At 48.1% G+C, this 22,355-nt stretch overlaps 1 protein-coding gene across 1 annotated transcript in view; it reads left to right on the plus strand.

Moving 5' to 3' along the window:
* Window positions 1-22,355, plus strand: part of DNAH12 (dynein axonemal heavy chain 12) — a 1,534,490-nt gene that overhangs the window by 751,766 nt on the left and 760,369 nt on the right. The window contains exons 43-44 of the mRNA XM_078661571.1: window positions 18,502-18,694; window positions 20,173-20,334. Coding sequence (XP_078517697.1) covers window positions 18,502-18,694; window positions 20,173-20,334 — 355 coding nt within the window. The remainder of the gene's footprint in view (window positions 1-18,501; window positions 18,695-20,172; window positions 20,335-22,355) is intronic.

Genomic DNA, 22,355 nt, shown 5'->3' on the forward strand with positions numbered 1-22,355 from the left:
TCTAAAAGTGGCATTTCTCCACCAGTCACCATAAATCTGCGCACACCATTGCACAACATTTATTCTCACGAATTCACACATACTAAACTCGCCCCTGCACTCCTCTCTTACCAGGAATTACCCGGGACACATATCCCCCATGCATTCCAATGGGAGGACAGGCCAATCTCACCACACCCATTCAGAGCACGCACGCACTTTACACTGGGTCACCGTGCTAAAGTGCGCAGAGGCCTAAAGCGACTACCACCATGTCAGACCTTAAAGCAAAAAGTTTAGGGGTGAACCTGCCTAAAGGGCCAAGTCCAACACAACCCCCTTCCATCCAAAACACAGGGCTGACCAATCACCACCGTGATGGGCTTCCCTGCTTGGGGCGATAGAACACGGACGCGGGCCCGCAACTGCAGGGACATCCTCCTGTTCTACGCCACGGTGAACCCATGTGGGTGCTTCTGTGAAAACTCTCCGGAGCAACTGGGCTACCCAACTGGTACTCCCTAGCTGTCCAGGCAGGACCAGGCCCTAGGTCACCCAGATGTCACTGGTCCTTGCCCATCCACAGAGTGGGGGGTAGTAACCCCTGGCACATTGTAGCCATTCTCCACTCTTCCCCTCCTCAGGGCAGTTCTAGACTGCCACTGATCCTCCAGCCCAGGGTCCGCACCCTCAGGCTGACCAGAAGTCATGGGCGAGGCTCTCCTCCCCCGACCTCTCTCCAACAACTAGTCTCCCAACCTAGGGTCTAACCCCTCAGGTTGCACCGGGGTCAGAGGCGAGGACTCCCTCCCTCTGCACCCCCTTCCAGAGTTCTGCACCCTCCCACTGGAGCAGTACCCCTGGAAGATGAAACGGTCAGGACACTGGTTACAGACGTCCTTTCCCCCAGGTCAGGCAGATCCTGAACCTGGCCTCCCAACCATGGGGCTAAACCCTTTGGCGGAGTACTTGCCTGGTATGCCAGGACTTCTGGGGACTCACACAGCATCCCCCCGAGGGTAACGCATGACTCATGTGTCTTGTGACAGTTTGCCTGGCGCAGATCTCCCGACCCCTGTCCACCTGACAGTGCGTGAATATCCCCAGAACATAAGTGGTGTCACCATGGTCACCCCAAGGGGACTCAGCCCTTCTGGCTGGTCCCTGACCCACTGGTTCTTCCTCTGGGGACACATCCCCCCCTCACTCCTCAATCCAGACTTCTGTACCGGTAGACACCAGAACCACTGGAGCTCTATTTACAGACGCTCCAGGTTCTCCGGATACTAGGAGATCCTCCTCAAATGGTCTATCAGTACAGCCTAGGCTCCCAACCTGGTGTTCCCCTCAGGAACCATCCAGGTCCTGAGAATGGGTGTTGGGCACCTGGGGATACACAGTCCCACACTCACTCCTACTCCACTGAGAGAGGACGTGAGCCCCTACACCCCTCCCACTGCAATGAGACCTAACTAGGCTACTCTGAACCTCTTCCCCAATACAGGACTGGAAGATACCTGAGCCACTACTTTTGGGATCACTCCCCAATACCTCTTCAGAACCTTGGGCACTTTCCCAGAGGTCTGCCTCTCGTGCAAGCTCCCCTAGATCAGAAAACCCACACTCCAACAGGTGTTGGCGCAACCCCGGAAAACAACAACTGAGCAGGTGCTCTCTGATAACCAGATCGAACAGTCCGTGAAAATCTTGTTCTGTGTTAACCTCTACCCAATCAGCCAGTGCATCATTACATTCATCTGCAAAATCCCCCCAAGACTGGTGATACAATTTCCTACTGTCCCTGAACTTCAACCTGTACTCCTCTTCTTGTGAACAAGTTACCATTCTTTGGGAACTGGGAATGGGACTTCCTGCACTGGGCTCTATATTGCTGCCACCACTGGATCCCACCCTTTCCGGGGATTCCAGAAAACTACAACTGCACTCAGGGAATAATCTGCCCTCCAGAGCTAAATTCTCCCTGGCGAAGGCCGTCTCAGCCTCCGCCATTCTCTCCGTCTCAAACTTTTTCTCCTCCACACTCAGCTGCGCTATCTCCTTGGTATGCTCTAACCTGAGCTTCTCCAGCCAGCTGTTGCTCCCTTTCTTCCCTCCTATCTACCCACACCTCTGGGGACAGGGAAAGGGATGGGGTGCTGTCCCTGGCACTGGACCCAGAGGGGGACTCCCTATCTATGGGGTCCTCACTATCTACTGGCGTCCCTGTCCTGTCATTTTCTTCCTCCTCTTCAGACTCCTCAGGGCTCCCCTCAGACCCACCACCCTCTTGGTGTGCGGCCCGGGCCCTCTCCTCCTCATTGCGCTTATGTTCCCATTCATCCTTTTGCCATTGAATCAGGTTTTCCCTAAGTTTTGACTGGGTGTCTGACCCACTCACTGCTATGTCTCTCTCCTCACAGACCTCCACCAACTCCCACATACTGTATCTAAACAGATCACAAAAATTCAAAGCAGACTCCATTTTGGCAGGACGCTCAGAGATACGTGCAACACAGGAGACCTAGGTGCAAGAGCTGCAACAGGGGTACAAAATTCAAAAAGGACACTTTTAGGAGAATAATAAAATAGAACTTAGAAACAATAATCCCCCAAACACGTGATTATCTAAATGCAGAGTTTGTAGTGCAACCAGTTGTCACTGTGGTACTGAGCAAACGCAAGTCCTATCCTTACCCCTGACAACCAATGTTAAAATGGGATCTCTGGTTGGCTAAGTCGTGCGCCAAAGCCAGGCAGAGACCACCACTCTAGTCAGGGCAAGGGAGTTACACTCCAAGATAACCCCTGATCACCCCCTTGGTAGCTTGGCACAAGCAGTCAGGCTTATCCCGGAGGCAATGTGTAAAGTTGCAGCTGGGTGCTGCCAGACGCACACGCTCCTCTCCTCTTCTTTGGGGTAATAGAGAAATATAGCGCCCACAAGGCGCTAGCTCTAGCAAAAAGTCCTTGAAGAGGCAGAAATAAGAGAGTCTTTGGTGCTGGGGAGACGCCAGCAAAGCGCAGCCAGGCAGGCCAGCATGCAGGAACCCCCAGGAAACAGGAGCTGGGTCCCACGGCGGTTCCTTCTGGCAGAGTGTCCTCCCAAAGGAAGAACAAACACAACAGAACATTTTCATGGGGTCACAGCCCCTATATTTATATTACAAACTCCCTTTGTGTCACAGCACAGGGCTAGGGGATACCAGTTAGGACTGGTTTAGAGGGGCTTTAGAGGACTTTGTTTTGCCCAGCTCCTCTCCACTTTGTCAGGTGGGGGCTCAATGATCAGACACACCACAGGGGGTGTCACCAGCATTTTGGAGGGAAGGCACAGTCCTATTCAGGCCCCAGGTGCAACTCTTCCCTCCCATCTAGATGCAGATCTCTCTATTCACCACTGGGCTGACTCCCCCAGTCTCCTGGAGCCACCCACACCGTCCAGCCCCTGTCACTCACAAGCCAGACATGCAATTCACATCAGACAGGCAGACACATAGCACACAGAAATGCCAACTTCTAAAAGTGGCATTTCTCCACCAGTCACCATGAATCTGCTCACACCATTGCACAGCATTTATTTTCACGAGTACATACATACTAAATTAGCCCCTGCACTCCTCTCATACCAGGAATTACCAGGGACATACATATCCCCCATGCATTCCTATGGGAGGGCAGGCCAATTTCACCACACGCACTCAGAGCGCGCACGCACTTTACACTGGGTCACCGTGCTAAAGTGCGCAGAGGCCTAAAGCGACTACCACCATGTCAGAGCTTAATGCAAAAGGTTTAGGGGTGAACCTGCCAAAAGGGCCAAGTCCAACACAGTGCTACCTTTTGGCCTTACCACCACTCCTCAGTTGTTCACCAAGATGATGGCCATTGTCTCAGCTCACCTGCGCAGGTTAGAGTTGTCAGTCTTTCCCTACCTCAACGACTGGCTGTTGAGGGAACCTTCACACCAAGCTATCGTCTCCCAGCTTCCGAGTACGGAAAACCTCCTTCATTCATTGGGGTTCTCTATAACATGCCAAAGTCTCACCAGACTCCATCTCAGACGCTCCCTTCTATGTTAGCTGTCCTGGACACAGTGTAGTTTCGGGCCTATCCTCCCGAGCAACTAGTCCAGGATATTTAGGCTATGATACCGATGTCTCAGCCTCTATCCTGGATTTTGGTGAGATTGACTCTGAGGCTGCTGGGACTCATCCTGGGCGCATCTTGTTGTTAAATCACACCAGATGGCGTATGCAGGCTCTGCATTGGGACCTGAAGTTCAAGTGGGCGCAGCATCAGGGGAATTTCTCCGACATGGTCCAGATCCCGGAGGGAGCTGCAAAAGACTTGCAGTGATGGTTGAGGAACTGAGATTGGGTCAGAGGCAGACCCCTCTCCCTTTCCCAACCAGATTTCACAGCAGTGACAGATGCGCCACTCCTGGGATGGGACGGCCATCTGGGAAAGGTGGAGATTGGAGGACACTGGTCTCCAGCGGAGTCGGTGCACCACATCAATTTGTTGGAGCTTCGGGCGATCCGATTGACATTGAAAGCATTTCTTCCCTCTGTCAAGGGAAAGTTAGTGCAGGTGTTCATGGATTACACCACTGCCATGTTGTACTGCAACAAGCAGGGCAGGGTCATGGACCCTTTGTCAAGAGGCCCTGCATCTCTGGACATGGCATAGCCCTGGTGGTTCAACACCTGGCAGGTTCTCTGAATGCCAGGGCAGATAAACTCAGCCGCTGATGCCTAGTCGATTATGAATGGCGTCTTCAGTCGGAGGTGGCGCAAGGTCTCTTTCAGCAGCGGTGAGAAACTTAATTAGATTTCTTCACCTCCGAAGAGAAGGTGCAATGTCAGCAGTTTTGTGTGCTGGAGTTTCCAAGGCAGCAATCGCTCTGCAATGCTTTACGTTGCGATTGGAGCTCAAGCCTCCTGTAGGCCTTTCCACACATACCACTTCTGCCCACAGTTCTGAAGAAGATCAAGAAAGACCGGGACCAAGCCATTTTAGTGGCCTAAGATTGGGTACAGAGAGTCTAGTATCCAGAGGTTCTTCAAATGAGCATTGATTCTCTGATCAGGCAGCCCCTTTGGGAGGATCTTCTGTTGTAGCAGCAGGGGAGCGGCCTCTACCCAAGCCTGTCAACTCTCCGCCTCCATGCGTGGAGATTGAGCGATGACAGTTGAAAGCTTTTGACCTTCCTTCCGAAGTATGTAATGTTAGTTTGGCGGCCAGGCGGTCCTCCACTAAGACTGTATATGCCTGTTGTTGGTAAACATTTTTTAAATGTTGTACAGAAAAGGTCTATTGACCTTCTTTCTGCTTCTCTACCTACTATTCTTCTTTTCATTCGTACCCTTGCCCAGAATGGCTTTGCTTTGGGTAATCTCAAGGGTTATCTTTCTGCTCTCTCCACTTTCTTGCGGCTTTCAGACCAACCCTCATTGTTTAAATCCCTTATTGTAAATAGGTTCTTGAAAGGGCTTGTACATATGTTTCCGCCTACGCCCTTTGTCATACCGCAGTGGGACCTTAATTAGGTTCTCACATTCCTTATCTGTGCTCCTTTCGAGCCTTCACATAATTGTCCCCTCCGGCAGCTTACCATTAAGACAGCCTTTTTGGTGGCGATAACATCTGCCCGGAGAGTGAGTAAATTGCAGGCATTTTCATGCAAGCCTCCCTACATGATAACTTTTAGGGATAATGTGGTGTTTCCCACCAAGGCTTCATTCTTGTTAAAACTGGTGCCCCCATTTCATCTGGGTCAATCAGTCACGCTGCCCACCTTCTTTGCTCCCCCGCATCCGTATAAGGAGGAGGAATGTCTCCCCTGCCTGGACACAAAAAGAGCGTTGTCGTTATACCTTAACTGCTTCCGGGTAGACGACCAACTATTTGTGGGTTAAGCATGGGAGGGGAGTGCAGAGACCAACCATTTTGCACTGGGTCATTTACTGTGTGAAAATCTGTTACACCCTGGCTAAGAAGCAGCTCGACGTTCAGGAAATGATTCCTTTGTTTTACAATGGAGCGGTCGTTCCAGTCCTGAAGGTCCTTCGCCTGCTTGGTCTGTTTGCTTCCTGCATTCTGCTGGTCAACCATGCATGCTGGCACATGAGGGCGCTCCAGTGGTGCCTCCGCAGGCAGTGGTATCAGCACAACGGAGATCTCAGGGAATCTGTGAGGATCTCCAGAGAAACTGCAGCGGATCTGTCTTGGTGGAGCGTGGAGGGCAATCTGTCTCAAGGAAAGCCCTTTCATCTGCCTCTATCGGTTGCCACAGTAATAACGGATGCCTCCACTCTAGGGTGGGGTGCTGTAGACCTGGCTGGTGGGTCAGGGATGAGAGAAACGCTAGGTTGTTGAGGTAATGCTGGTTTTATTGGGATTACACGTTTTGTGTTTAACATTAAAGTCCTCCTGGTTCTGAATGTCAGTCTTTCCCTGGCAAACTGACTCGGATCCGTTTTGGCGTTCTGTTGGTTTCCTGTTTGGTTTTCGGTGTACGGTTCTGCTCTGCGAGGTCTGGTCTGTACGTCGACGTCCCAGGCTCCGGTTTCCCATGTAAAAGAAGACCAACAGAGAGGGGGCCGTTAGTTCTATTGTCGTCTGGGGGTGTTCACCTCGGGCCGGGTGTAGTGAGACTGGGGATCACCGGTGACAACGTGCATCTAGCGGTAGTCGGTGTGGTGAGTCGTGGTTACAGACAGTGAGGGAATAAACGCGGGGTAAGGGAACGAGAGGAAGGGAAAGACAAGGGAGAACGATTATGGGGCTATGTACACTTTTTACACACGCTTGCTTCCCACCCAAGCCGCCATACGCTGCCGTACCTGGGAAAGCCACACTCCTCCCCCGGGAGCGTGGCACGGCGGCTCACGGGGTCGTTGGCCTCCTGGCTCTTCGTGGGACTCTTCTCCGCTTCCTCCTGGATGTTCTTCGGGCAATCTCCGTATTCCTTCGCTGCAATCTTCAACTCGCTCTCCAACTCCGCTCCTTGCCTTCTCCACCGGGGTGATGTCACACGCCACCAACAACACTTCCTGGGGTTTATCCAATCCGGCTTTGCTGACGTGTACGGAAGGAGGGTTCTCCTCCTCAGTGAACGCCCAATTGAAGGCGCAGTGTTCCTCTTCCTCCAGTTCGTCCTGTTCTGGCTCCCAGGGGTCCGTCTGAAAGGAAGGAGGCATCACGGGGTCAGTTCCGGGTGTCCACCACTCCTCGTTACACTCCACCCCCCCTGGATTCTCCCGATCGGGGAGAACTGGCATACGGGAGAGGAAATCCGCGTTCCCGTTTTCTCTCCCTTTCCTGTGTACTACAGTGAAGGCAAAGGGCTGAAGAAACAGGAACCACCGTAGTATTCTGGCGTTCTGTGTCCTGTTCTTTTGCATCCAGCACAACTCATCCTGGACATCCCCCGCCGCAGCCACATCTCATGACACCTGAGAGACCTGCACTGGCTCCCGGTCAACAAGAGAATCACCTTCCGGCTCCTCACCCACGCACACAAAGCCCTACACAACCAAGGCCCAGGATACCTCAACAGCCGCCTCAACTTCTACGCTCCCAAACGCCAGCTTCGATCGACCAGCCACGCCCTCGCCGCCGTCCCCCGCATCCAAAGAGCCACCACAGGAGGAAGGTCCTTCTCCTACCTGGCCGCCAAGACTTGGAACTCCCTTCCGACCCGCCTCCGCCTGACCCAAGACCACCTCGCCATCAGGAAGCAGCTCAAGACCTGGCTGTTCGAGCAGTAGCGGACCCCCCCCCCCCAGCGCCTTGAGACCCTCCGGGTGAGTAGAGCGCTATATAAATGCTTTGATTGATTGATTGATTGATTGATTGATTGATCCACTGTAAAGGGGCATGATCAGAGTACAGGATGAATGCCCTCCCCTCCAGGTAATAACGCAATTTGTCAACAGCCCAACGAATGGCCAGGCACTCTTTCTCTACGGTGGGGTATTTCTGTTCACGGGGATGGAGTTTACGGCTTATGTATAGTATTGGATGTTCTGCTGTATCCGCCCCTATTTGTGAAAGAACTGCCCCTATTCCTGTATCTGACGCATCTGTAGCTAGGGTAAATGGTCTTTCAAAATCAGGAGGTATAAGCACCGGGCTGGTGGTAATTGCTTCCTTCAGTAGGAGGAAAGCTCTACTGGCTTCTTGGGAGGGGGGTTGAGGTAGGGTGTTTTTGACGTTCTTCTGCAATAGGTTCGTTAGGGGTGTGGCTAGGTCGGTGAAGTTCTTTATAAAACGCCGATAGTAGCCCATAAGACCTAAAAATGCCCTTAACTCCCTTTTTGTAGAGGGAAATGGCGTTTCCGTGATAGCTTTTATTTTCTCCTCTTGTGGAGCAATGACACCGTCTCCTAGCATGAACCCGAGATATTTCACCTTCGGGAATGCTGCTCGAGATTTCTTGGCGTTTACATGAAGTCGGGCATACCTCAAAGAGGTCATTACTTTTGTTATGTGTTCTAGATGGTCTTCCCATGTGTGACTGAAAATGATGATGTCATCAAGATAAACAGAACTGTAACTGGTGTGGGGAGCCAATACCATATTCATAAGTCTCTGGAAGGTGGCAGGCGCCCCATGGAGTCCGAAGGGAAGGATATTGAATTCATATAGTCCTTCCTCGGTGGCAAAAGCTGTTTTGTGGCGGTCCTCCTCCCTTAGGGGTACCTGCCAATACCCCTTTGTTAAATCCAAAGTCGTTATGTATTTGGCTTCCCCTATTCGTTCGATCAGCTCATCTACTCTGGGTATTGGGAATGCATCAAAAGTGGAAACAGCGTTTAACGCCCTAAAGTCCATACAAAAACGGGTCGACCCGTCAGGCTTGGGAACCATGACTATGGGGGATGACCAGTTGCTTTTTGATGGTCTGATCACACCAAGTTCTAGCATGCTAGCAACTTCCTTTCTTACGTCAGCCCTTTTTGCGGCTGGGATTCGATATGCTCTTTGTTTCACTATACTCCCTTTGGCTGTGTGAATCTCATGTTCTGCCAAGTGGGTGCATCCAGGCAGGTCTGAGAACAGGGGAGAAAAAGGGCCTAGAACCTTATGTAATTCCTGTTTCTCCGAAGCAGTTAGCTCTGGATTGACTGGTAGGTGTTCTAAGGTTGAAGTGGGACAGTTTTCCGGTAGGACCAGATTAGAAGTTCGTGGGACTGTGCCTATCCACTTCTTTAGAAGGTTTATGTGGAAGGTTTGTTTACGATTAGGCGACATTTGTAACCTATAGGTGGTATTGCCGTATCTCTCTAGTACTTGGTAAGGTCCCTTCCATTCATTCCTAAACTTTTGAGTAGAGGAAGGGAGCAACACTAGGGCCCAGTCTCCTTTTTCCAGGGTTCTCCATCGTTTACCCTTATCGTAGTATCGTTTTTGGTGGATTTGGGCCGACTTCATGTTCGAATAGGCTAACTCTCTCAGCTTACCCAATCTGGACCTTAACTGCTGGGTATAGTCTAGTAGGGAGCGTTGTTCGTTTGCCTCTTCTTTTTCCCATGCCTCTCTGGTTATTTCGAGCAGAGACCTTGGTTGGTGGCCATACAAAAGCTCAAAGGGGGAATATCCGAGGCTACTCTGGACCTGTGCTCGTACCACATACAGAGCTAAGGGGAGCATTTTGTCCCAGTCCTTGTTTTCTGAACTCAACAGTTTTTTAAGGGTAGTTTTTAATGTCCTGTTGTATCTTTCCACTAAACCACCCGTTTGAGGGTGGTAAGCAGAAGTGCGTATGTGTTGGAGGTCCAGAGTTTTGCAGACCTCCGTCATCATTCGTGAAACGAAGGGTGTCCCTTGATCCGTTAAGATTTCGCGGGGAAACCCCACTCTTGAGAATAACTCCACTAACTTTTCAGCTACATTCTTGGTGGTTGGGGCACTCAGAGGAAAGGCCTCGGGGAACCTGGTTGAATAGTCCACCACCACTAAGGCATAAGTATGACCCCTGGAGGTGCGAGGTAGAGGCCCTATAAGATCCATCCCCACGCGTTCCCACGGATTGCCAATGACGGGCATAGGTTGCAAAGGCACCGACGGAGGTCTTGTGAGGTTTTTCCTCTGACACACTTCACATTGATGGCAATATGCCTCTGTCTCTTTATATATACCGGGCCAATAAAACAGCCGCAGTATGTTTTGAGTGGTCTTTTCTGCCCTGCTATGTCCTGCGGTTAAGTGAGTGTGAGCGTAGAACAAGATCTGTTCCCGGAATTCTTTTGGAACTACCAGTTGTCTATGGTCTCCCTCCTTTCCTTCCCGATAGAGTAGATCATTGTCGATACTAAAGCGGGGGTATTTCTGGGATGAGGCGGTAGTTTGTGCAATATGGGCGGCGTCCCAAGCATTCAAAAGCGAAGGGTCGTTAGACTGTGCAAATTTGAACCCCCTGTCTATGACCCATGGTTCAGCGGTCAAGTAAGCCTTAGCAGGGCGATTGTCTAACTCCCGTTTAAATGAGGACAGGAAATGTGGATTGTCTACCCCTAGAATCAGTTCTTCAGGCAGAGACCCCACCACCCCTACTCTCACTGAGCAAGGTTCCCTTCCTATTGGGTGTATAGTGATGCGTGCGATGGGATAAGTCTTGATGTCCCCATGAACACATCTGATGTGCACTACGCCTTCCTGTCCTATCTGGTCGGGATACAGTAGTTTTTCTCTTATAACGGATTGTCTGCACCCCGAATCTAATAGAGCTTTAACAGGGGAGTTGTTCACCCGAACCCTTACGTAAAAGGAAGGCCCCATTTCTGCGGTGTACAGCACGGTTTTGGGAATATATCCGACTTCCATGGGTTCCTCAACAGGTCTTTTCCGGGGGCACAACCGTGCTATATGGCCCCACTCCCCGCATTCAAAGCACTGGGGCCCTTTCATCGGTGTTATGTCCGGTCGGAAGGGCCGTGTTTTCAGGGGTTCGAAGACGGCCTTTTTTTTCTCCATTTTAGTGGAAGGCGCTGGTGTCTTTGGGGTTTTGTCCGACTCCCACGGAAAAGACCGAGGCGCTGCCCTTGTATAGTTGGCCGCCATCTCAACGGCCTGAGCTGCGGTCAGTCCAGGATGTTGCCTCAACCATCTTTGAGTACCATACGGTAATGCCTCCATGAACTGCTCCAGTATTATACTTGTCATTACGTCTTCTTTGCTCCTGGTTTCAGGTCTTAGCCATTTTTCCGCTGCCATCTTAAGACGTAAATACAATGTCTTCGGGTTTTCCCCGGTTACCCCTTTTTCCTTCCGAAACCTGAGCCTATAAGCTTCGGCATCCATTCCGAGGTGATCTAATATCACCCCCTTGATCTCAGTGTATGTGGCGGTACCCGCATGGTTTGCGACTTGGTACGCAGTCTGGGCTTCACCTGATAGCAAGGGTGCGAGAAAGAAGGGCCATTTCTCTTCCGGCCACCCACAAGCGCGGGCCGCTCTTTCGAAATTGACCAGGAAGGCATCCGGGTCTTCTCCTATGACATACTTCTGTAAGGCAACTCCTGCTGGATGTGGGCCGGAAGGTCTTCTATCCAGTGAAACCGCGGTCCCCGGGGTTTGTACTACTTTATGCAGATTGTCCATTTGTTGCGTCATTGTGGAGCGGAAGAGGGCTCGATCAGCATCTGCCGTGCTGATTTGTTGGCTGATGGCCCATTCTAGCTTCTGTTGCCCTTCGATTAATGTTTGGATGACCTGTTCCATTGCCGGGTCTTGTTCTGAGGGAGTAAATCCCACTTCTGACACCACTGTAGACCTAGCTGGTGGGTCAGGGATGAGAGAAACGCTAGGTTGTTGAGGTAATGCTGGTTTTATTGGGATTACACGTTTTGTGTTTAACATTAAAGTCCTCCTGGTTCTGAATGTCAGTCTTTCCCTGGCAAACTGACTCGGATCCGTTTTGGCGTTCTGTTGGTTTCCTGTTTGGTTTTCGGTGTGCGGTTCTGCTCTGCGAGGTCTGGTCTGTACGTCGACGTCCCAGGCTCCGGTTTCCAATGTAAAAGAAGACCAACAGAGAGGGGGCCGTTAGTTCTATTGTCGTCTGGGAGTGTGCACCTCGGGGCCGGGTGTAGTGAGACCGGGGATCACCGGTGACAACGTGCATCTAGCGGTAGTCGGTGTGGTGAGTTGTGGTTACAGACAGTGAGGGAATAAACGCGGGGTAAGGGAACGAGAGGAAGGGAAAGACGAGGGAGAACGATTATGGGGCTATGTACACTTTTTACACACGCTTGCTTCCCACCCAAGCCGCCATACGCTGCCGTACCTGGGAAAGCCACACTCCTCCCCCGGGAGCGTGGCACGGCGGCTCACGGGGTCGTTGGCCTCCTGGCTCTTCGTGGGACTCTTCTCCGCTTCCTTCTGGATGTTCTTCGGGCAATCTCCGTATTCCTTCGCTGCAATCTTCAACTCACTCTCCAACTCCGCTCCTCGCCTTCTCCACCGGGGTGATGTCACACGCCACCAACAACACTTCCTGGGGTTTATCCAATCCGGCTTTGCTGACGTGTACGGAAGGAGGGTTCTCCTCCTCAGTGAACGCCCAATTAAAGGCGCAGTGTTCCTCTTCCTCCAGTTCGTCCTGTTCTGGCTCCCAGGGGTCCGTCTGAAAGGAAGGAGGCATCACGGGGTCAGTTCCGGGTGTCCACCACTCCTCGTTACAGGTGCTCATCTGGGGGATCTGGAGATCAAGGGTCTTTGGTCTCCAGAGGAAATGTTGCTTCACATCAACCTTCTGGAGTTGAGGCCGATTCGTTTGGCACTCAAGGCCTTCCTCCCTTCCCTTCGCGGTCAGTCGGTTCAGGTCCTGACGGACAACACGACCGCGATGTGGTATGTCAACAAGAAGGGAGGAGTGGGGTTGTATCTTCTCTGCAGAGAAGCTCTGCGTCTCTGGTCCTGGGTTCAGGACCACCAGATTTGTCTGATGGCAAATCATCTGGCCTGAGTCCTGAACGTTCGCGCAGACAGTCTCAGTCGGAAGTTCTCAGCCAACCACGAGTGGAGGCTTCACCCAGAGGTGGTTTGTCACGTCTTCCGGACGTGGGGAACTCCTCAGGTGGACCTGTTCGCCACTCACGAGAACGCTCACTGCCTGTCATTCTGCAGTCTCCAGTATCCGTTGCAGGGAGCTTTGGGGGACGTGTTTCAGTTGAGTTGGGGCTCACAACTCCTTTACGCGTTTCCTCCCATACCCTTGATCCCTCGGGTTCTGAGGAAGAGTCGCCAAGACCGAGCCCAAGTTATATTGGTCGCCCCGGATTGGCCAAGAAGGGTGTGGTACACAGATCTTCTCCACCTCTCCTCTTGCCCGCCGCTCCGTCTCCCTCTCAGGGCAGATCTTCTCTCTCAGATGGAGGGGCAGGTTCTACACCCCCACCTCCAGACCTTACACCTTCATGCCTGGAGATTGAACGGGGCAACCTGAATTCTTTTTCTCTCCCGCCTTATGTGTTGGATGTAATTCTTTCGGCCAGGCGTCTTTCCACCAAGTCAATCTATTCCTATAGGTGGTCCAAATTTGTTTCCTGTTGTGGAGAGAAATCTATTGATCCTTTGAGAGCTTGTTTGTCCAACATACTTCAGTTTGCTCTTTCTTTGGCCCAGCAGGGTTTTGCTGTGGCGACTGTAAAAGGTTATTTATCGGCCTTGTCGGCATTCCTTTGTTTGCCGGACCAGCCGTCTTTATTTAAGTCACCTATTGTGTTACGCTTTATAAAAGGTCTTACCAATAAATTCCCTCCAACTCCATTTATTGTGCCTCAATGGGACTTGAATCTTGTCTTAACCTACTTGATGGGTTCACCCTTTGAACCCTTGCACAAGTGTCCCATGAGACTTCTGTCTTTTAAGACTGTTTTTCTTGTAGCAATTACCTCGGCAAGGAGGGTAAGTGAGCTTCAAGCTCTAAGTTCGAAACCCCCATTCCTGACTATTCGCTGGCTGTAAGAAAGGAAAAGCGGTGCACAAGCGCACGCTGTCGAGATGGATTATCCTGTGTATAAAGATCTGCTACGCCCTGGCTGGTAAAGAACCTCCAAGAGGTAATAAGGGCTCAATCTACTAGAGCAAAGTCTTCAACATCTGCTTTGGCTAGAGGTGTGCCTGTAGAGGATATTTGTAGAGCTGCGACTTGGGCCTCCCTCCACACTTTTGCGAAGCATTACTGCTTGAAGACCGAGGTGAGGAGGGACGGCCACTTTGCCCGCTCTGTCCTCCAGGATTTCTTGGTATAGCAGAGTGGACACCCTCCTCCGGGAGTGGGTACTGCTGTGGGACTCTATTCACAAGGTGAGGAATCCACTGGCAGATGTATCTATCAGAAGAACAAGTTACTTACCTTTGGTAACGCTTTTTCTGGTAGATACAGTACCTGCCTGTGGATTCCTCACTGACCCACCCGCCTCCCCCTTGTCCACTCTTCTATACCTGCTAAGTGTATATTGAAAAACATTTTTTAATGGATGTATTTATATGTTCATACATATTGCATTGATTCCGCACTGTGTGTGCTATTTTGAATACTGTGTACTATGTATACTATTACTGTTTATGTCGGTCCATCCATGTGCCTCGGGGCACGGAAAAAAAGGGCGGAACTGACGTCATCACACCGACGAGGCCCTATTATGGATTCAGTGACGCCAGCGGGGTCGCGAGCGGAGTCGTACCCTCTGTGACGTCGTCCATGACCTCGCCGTCATAGAGAGCTACAAAAGTTTCCGATATTCACAAGGTGAGGAATCCACAAGCAGATACTGTATCTACCAGAAAAAGCATTACCGAAGGTAAGTAACTTGTTTGTTGCGGCAAAACTCCGGCTCCATGGCGGAGCGGAGTACGCCCCTCAGCCCCCTGTGCCACGGCCCCAAAAAGGGTAAAAAAAAAACACTTACCGTATGTTCTGTCGTCTGCGGGCCGACCTCCTCCTCGCTGCGGTGTCTCCTGGCTGTCATTGTCCTTCTCCTTGTGCTGCCGGTCGCAACCCCCTACATTTGACGTCTTGCGTGAACTGTGCATGCCCAGTTCATGCAAGACATAAAACATAGGGGGTTGTGACTGGCAACACAAGGAGGACGACGGCAAGGAGGAGACACCACGGTGAGGAGGAGTGCGGCCCGCAGACGACAGAAGAAGGTAAGGTTTTTTTTTTACCCTATTTAAAAAAAAGAAATTGTGGGGTTGGAGCAGAGCAGAGCGGAGTCCCATGGAGTTGTTTCTTAACTCCGTGGAACTCCGCGGAGTGCCACTGTGCATACTCTGCCCAGGATTAGTCATAACTGACACTGACAACATCACATGGAGCGGAACCAGGCAACCCGACAGCACGCAGGAGTACTGCTCACGCAAAAGTTTCCGGATCCAGCCTGATGCACGGGAATTCAAAAGGTAAGGAATCTGCAGCTAGATATTGTCTCTACCAGATAATGCATTACAGAAGGTAAGTAACTTGTTTGCCAAGACCCCTCTGGCATATCTCGAGAGTGTGGTACCTATAGCCATGCTCCTTCACCTCTTGCTGACCTTCTGTAGTTCTCTCATGATGAGATGTGTCTCCTGTAGGTATTGAATGAGTAACATTGCAATGTTTTAGATGGATATGAACCCATTGACCTTTAGTGTGGGAAGCCATGCCTTGCACATTCCATGTAAGGATATGATAACTGAATGCGATGTGGTGTGTACTGTGACCCAAAGGCTGTATAGTGCTGTTCTATACCCTATGTGCCTCTGCTTCTCAACTATATGTGGTTATTCAACCCAAACCCTGAGGCCAATGGAAGAAGCTACCTGTAGTTGGACAGAAAATATAAAAATGACTGTCAGTACGGTCAGGATTTAAAATATTATCAGTTTTTTGTTAATTTTGTGTATTGTGGTAAAGCACAGCTCAGTTATATTGATCTTTTGTAAAGGAACATAAGATATGAAGATTTTTTTAGTTAGAACAGGACAGTTGGCACAAGGGTCACATATGTTATCGGAAGCTGCGAATGTTTACCTTACTGAGATCGTATTTAAATTTTACTTCACTTGTCTACACAGGACATAAACCAAGTTCTAGTTGTTTGCTGGGCACTGTCTGATGCTAGAACAAAATTACTTGGACTGCTATTATTTAAATACCAAGTCAAAACTTCTCAAGAACTCTACCCTTTAATCATGTCTTCACTTGAGCCTTCTATCTGTTTCTTTTTATATTATTAAGTAATTTTCTAAAACTGTTTTCAATTACATTATTGATGACAAAATTAGAAACTTGATGGTTGTGTTTTTGTGTGATTCATTTTTATTGTTTATTCTATGTAGTCCTTTAGTTGAGGGCTACAATTTACAAGTAAAGTTCATTTGTACAATTTAGTGGAAATATGATTTTTACATTTCAAATGTAGTATTTTATTTCTTGTAGTTCATGATGACACTTCACCCCTTTATATTGCAACATCAAGTTTAGTACTTTGCCTCTTGGGCCGCGGGAAACTGTTTTGCAGTTTTGATGGTGTTATAGATATTTCGGAAACTGTAGCTAAGGGTATCCTTTATAATTTGTTTTCCTTTTCTACCACCTCACTTTATCATCTATGAATGAAGGAATATATTTACACAAAGCTGCAATGTGTTTGGTTCATGATTTAAAGTTCTCCATGCTGCGACAGAAGGTATGCAAGTAACTTGGCACCAATCTGAATATCCAATGTTTCTGGCTACAGGGAAAACCTGTGGCCGAGTTTGGTTATTGATGCACTATTATTTGAACACCAAAATTTTTCTGATTCCTCATCCCTTTCTGATTCCAATTTGTTCCTTCTTCTCATGCTTCTTTATAAATGCACTCAATACAATCTGCACCAGGTGTGACGGGTGTCATGGATGTCACCTTACTCAGCTGTTCACCAGCTGTCTGCTGTTCATTTGCTGTCATTCCAGTTTCATATTGAGTAGTAAATGGATTGACTAAGGGCTAACTAATTGAGCATTTTATTTTGCCCATACTTAACAGGAATAAGTGGATTGAGGCTTTCAGATTTTCTTTCCAATGCCCCCCAACTCCCTTTGAGAACAGTCTGGGTCTTTTTCTGTGCCTGGGTGACTGGGCCATGTGCAATAACAGATTTGTGCCATCTTATAGTCATTGGACTCCAAGGACTGGGTACATACGGACAGTCTAGTCTTTGTGTTCAGGAATCCAACAGTTTATTCTGTGGGGGTGATGGCGGAACAAGACCGAGTACATGTAGAGATTTCGGTAGGTGATGCACCAGTCTGAGGCTTCCTACTTTAGAGACACAAGCGCTATCATGACCAACTATGATCTCCAACTTTGGCACAAGTTCAACCTCTATACGTCCTTGTTTCTGGGCTATGCCAGGCAATAGTACAGTCTCAAGAAAACCCTGGGTAAGGAGAGTGTGGGATAATGGTTGCAGAGACTAGCATTGTTCTGGCTAAAGAAACCATATTTGACCCTTCTAAAGATGTGCATCCCTCTAAGGATCCAACATTATGGGACTGACACAGTAAGGACCGGATTGCTGAATATCATCCAAGTGGTAGTTCCTAGACCCCTATTGTATCTGGTTCACAAATGCTCTCTGTCTGCAAGGATAGGCTTGCATTTCACATGAAGCTCCTAGCTGGGCCATCCCTTTACTTGATGAGAAGGTAATTGAAGAGGGGTGCTTCATTTGGATGATAAAGTTTGCTCATCCAGCCGTAGCCAATGTCAGGAAGTCTCAGTAGTACCAAGCGAAAGAAGTCCCATTGGCTTCTTCATGGTCTATCCACCCTTCCCAGAACCACGTGAGAGGGACTTCTCTACTCCAGTGGGGTTAAAGCTTTGCTTCCACTACCACAGCAGGACCAATACCACTAAAGACTCTTACATCATTTCACTGGTGAGGTACAGTTATGACTTACAGATGTCATGCCCATCACCATCTAGGCTGACCTTGTCTCATTTGGCATCCCCAGAATTTCTGAAGGAGGTAGAGAGGCCCTCCATACAGGAGCAACCATGCAAGCTCCCAAAAAGGGACAGGATACATATTTTCTTGTAAAGAATTGAGGTATGGCTCTTCCCATCTTGGACTTTTACAATTTAAAAAAAGTTCTCTCCCTGCAGAAGTACAAAATGCTGACCTTGGCTTAGGTAATTGACAGGTTTTCATATCAAAGACTGGCTGTGCTCTTTGGATCTCCAGGGCGACTCTTCCATGTACCTTCCTGATGGCACATAGGACGTATCTATAGTTTATGGTGGGAAACCATGATTAACACTACAGGACATTGACATTTGGTCTCATTGCCATGCTTTTGGTCTTTTCCAATAAAGGTAGTATTTGAATGAAAATTTTCTGTTACAATGATGGCGTGGTTAAAAGAAAATAAAGCTGTGTTAGTTGAATAAAGTTATAACTCCCCACGATTGCTTCTTGTTCAATAAAAAAAAACATAATTAAAGCAGTTGCAGTAATTTATTTGTTTTATCTCATCGAACAGGTATGTGTTAGAACATCTTTCTCGTATATGTCGAATTTTGAAGCAACCTGGAGGACATGCTTTGCTTGTTGGAGTTGGCGGAAGTGGACGCCAATCAATGACCCGATTAGCAACGGCCATGGCAAAAATGAATATTTTTCAACCAGAAATATCCAAAAGCTATGGAATAAATGAGTGGAGAGAGGACCTAAAGGTACAAATATGACTTTAGAAGATCTTGCGATAATTTATTTAATAAATATTTTTTAGTAAATCTTTTGCTTCTTGTATTACGTGAATGTGCCGTCATGTTTCTCCTGGTTGTAATGGCTTCACTACACTCAAACTTAAAAACAAAAAACTAGTGTAAATGGTCAAAATGAAAACAGATGGGATAGAGGATCTATGTCAGCTATTCAGCTCCTGTGCTCTATTCTCAATTAGGAACACGGTGCAGGAGTGGGCTCAGCTGACACCCATTACTGTACCCTGTTCCCAACTAGAAAACTGAGTGCAGTAACGGCTGGTCATTCACCAACATTTTCTTAAGTTCTACCTTGCCTGTGCCCCAGGCTATCAAAGCTTTGAGGCACACACTACTCCTACCCTTGGGAAAGATAGGTGCAGTTAAGATAAATTATTTCAAACCCTCCCCACCCTTAGACTAGATGGTGGGGGGATGTGATGCATGCTAAAATCATCCATAATCATTAAATGATCCCCCACATGTGGGAAAGGAAGGGGCTGGAGATCATACGTCTACACTGCCTCCTTCATATACCAAAACATCCAGTGTTGTACATACACACAACCAATAAAGTTTAAAAATATAAAAACAAAAAAAATCCCCCAGAAATGTACAGTTGAAAGGGAGTTGAATTTGACCAACAAGTTAAGAGTGGCTTTGCCATACAACCTAAAATGTCATGAAATTCACAATTTAAGCTGCTACTTTCAGCCGTGCCACAACCCTGCAGTGTTTCATCTATAACTTCCAATCATGTTATTACTTGAGAGTGCCTAAAATACGATGTGTTTGAGAGAATTGTTGTTTATGTTTAATAATTCGTACGGCATCCAGGATGGTGGAACTTTTCTGGGGAGTAACACTATAGAACGTTGGTAAGTTGTGACAGTGTGGGGCCATATCTTTGTTATGTTTGCATATATTGTTGCATGTGTTGGTATTTGATAATGGGTGTGTATTTGATTGAAAGTGGGTGTATACATGTATGATCTTAGATGCGTTGGAAACTTTCTTAGTTTACATCTAGTTCTTCATCTATGTGCTATGTGTTCCATTTGGCACCAGCAACACGTCATTTCTTTAATCGTGAAATGGTAGACAAGGTTAGCAAACTTTATAATTAACTTTTAAGACTTGGAGGTCACATTGGAGTTGCAGTTATTAGAGAAAGATATTAGGTCATAGTGGCCCAGCAATAGGTAGGGATAAACATCTAAAGTGGCAGAAGTGAACTGAATTTTAGGGCCTGTAGATAAGTATAAAAATGAATTTTCAGTATCTACAAGTTCTATTAATACATCAATCATTAGTTCACAAATAATTATGTGAATATCCTGGTTTAAGTGGTATGCCAAATTACAGTATATTGTATTTCTTTGTTTTGTAAAACTACATTAATTGACAGGCGTTTTATTTTAATGACATTCCTTTCTCTCTATTCCTAGAGTCTTGTGAAGAGTGCAGGAGCAAGAGGACAAAAAACAGTGTTTCTGATTACTGACACACAGATTAAAGATGAAGCTTTCCTAGAGGATGTTGACAGTCTGCTTAACACTGGAGAAGTACCAAACCTTTTTGCTGCTGATGAAAGAGGAGAAATAATGGAGGTAGACTCTCTGTACCCTTTTTGAATATGTTTCTAGTGTTTCTGTTTTAATTATCCCAAATCAAAATGTGGAGTTGATGTTCTTGAACTATTTCAACACCTTCACAGAGAGTGTCCTGAATACATTAACGTTATACATATTTAAATGTAATTAGTTACATTTTAATATCGTATCTGTTTCCATATAGCATTATTATTTGCTCTCTGAGAAGTTAGTGAAATCACTAGAATCCTAATACTGTTGCCTGTATCAATTTACAATGTTAATAGTTTATTTTAAGCTCATTCCTTATTTAGTTGTACTCTGTTAGTGTTTTGTTAGATCATGTTTCTATGCAATAATCCCCAAGACAGACACTAGTATAGGGCATAGAAATGTGCCTACTGAAAAAATTAAAAAGCACTTACTTTTTCTAAAGCTAAAAATGTCAGTTGATTATATCTCATCTCACTGATAATATGAGAAGTTGTGATGCGGTTCAATAGAGGATTGCAAAAAACACAGTTGATGGACAGAATGTAGAACAATGTCAAACATTCACCCCAGTACAAGGATCTGGGCCTAAATCCATCGTTTTTTTGCACTCCACACCACCCTGGGTTAGACACTGGCTATATGCAAATCAGCTCTAACCCTGTGCCTCATGGGAACAGTCCAGTCCGAACTACCAAGACATGTCTTTCCCAGACCGGAATCAAGCATCCAAGGACCGGTTTCTGGCTATCAGCCTTCATTCAGCCTGGATAGCTGACTCCAGTGGTGTGGAGAGCCTGGGACTCACGTCTGAGCATACCCAGCCCACTCGGGGTGAAAATTGCAAAAAACACAGTTGATGGACAGAATGTAGAACAATGTCAAACATTCACCCCAGTACAAGGATCTGGGCCTAAATCCATCGTTTTTTTGCACTCCACATCACCCTGGGTTAGACACTGGCTATATGCAAATCAGCTCTGACCCTGTGCCTCATGGGAACAGTCCAGTCCGAACTACCAAGCTATGTCTTTCCCAGACCGGAATCAAGCATCCAAGGACCGGTTTCTGGCTATCAGCATTCATTCAGCCTGGATAGCTTGACTCCAGTGGTGTGGAGAGCCTGGGACTCACGTCTGAGCATACCCAGCCCACTCGGGGTGAAAATTGCAAAAAACACAGTTGATGGACAGAATGTAGAACAATGTCATACATTCACCCCAGTACAAGGATCTGGGCCTAAATCCATCGTTTTTTTTGCACTCCACACCACCCTGTGTTAGACACTGGATATATGCAAATCAGCTCTGACATCGTTCTACATTCTGTCCATCAACTGTGTTTTTTGCAATTTTCACCCCGAGTGGGCTGGGTATGCTCAGACGTGAGTCCCAGGCTCTCCACACCACTGGAGTCAAGCTATCCAGGCTGATGAAGGCTGATAGCAAGAAACCGGTCCTTGGATGCTTGATTCCGGTCTGGGAAAGACATGGCTTGGTAGTTCGGACTGAACTGTTCCCATGAGGCACAGGGTCAGAGCGGATTTGCATATAGCCAGTGTCTAACCCAGGGTGGTGTGGAGTGCAAAAAAACGATGGATTTAGGCCCAGATCCTTGTACTGGGGTGAATGTATGACATTGTTCTACATTCTGTCCATCAACTGTGTTTTTTGCAATTTTCACCCCGAGTGGGCTGGGTATGCTCAGACGTGAGTCCCAGGCTCTCCACACCACTGGAGTCAAGCTATCCAGGCTGAATGAAGGCTGATAGCCAGAAACCGGTCCTTGGATGCTTGATTCCGGTCTGGGAAAGACATGGCTTGGTAGTTCGGACTGGACTGTTCCCATGAGGCACAGGGTCAGAGCTGATTTGCATAAAGCCAGTGTCTAACCCAGGGTGGTGTGGAGTGCAAAAAAACGATGGATTTAGGCCCAGTTCCTTGTACTGGGGTGAATGTATGACATTGTTCTACATTCTGTCCATCAACTGTGTTTTTTGAAATTTTCACCCCGAGTGGGCTGGGTATGCTCAGACGTGAGTCCCAGGC

The sequence above is a fragment of the Lissotriton helveticus genome, chromosome 9 (assembly GCF_964261635.1).
Source record: "Lissotriton helveticus chromosome 9, aLisHel1.1, whole genome shotgun sequence".
NCBI classification, from domain to species: domain Eukaryota; kingdom Metazoa; phylum Chordata; class Amphibia; order Caudata; family Salamandridae; genus Lissotriton; species Lissotriton helveticus.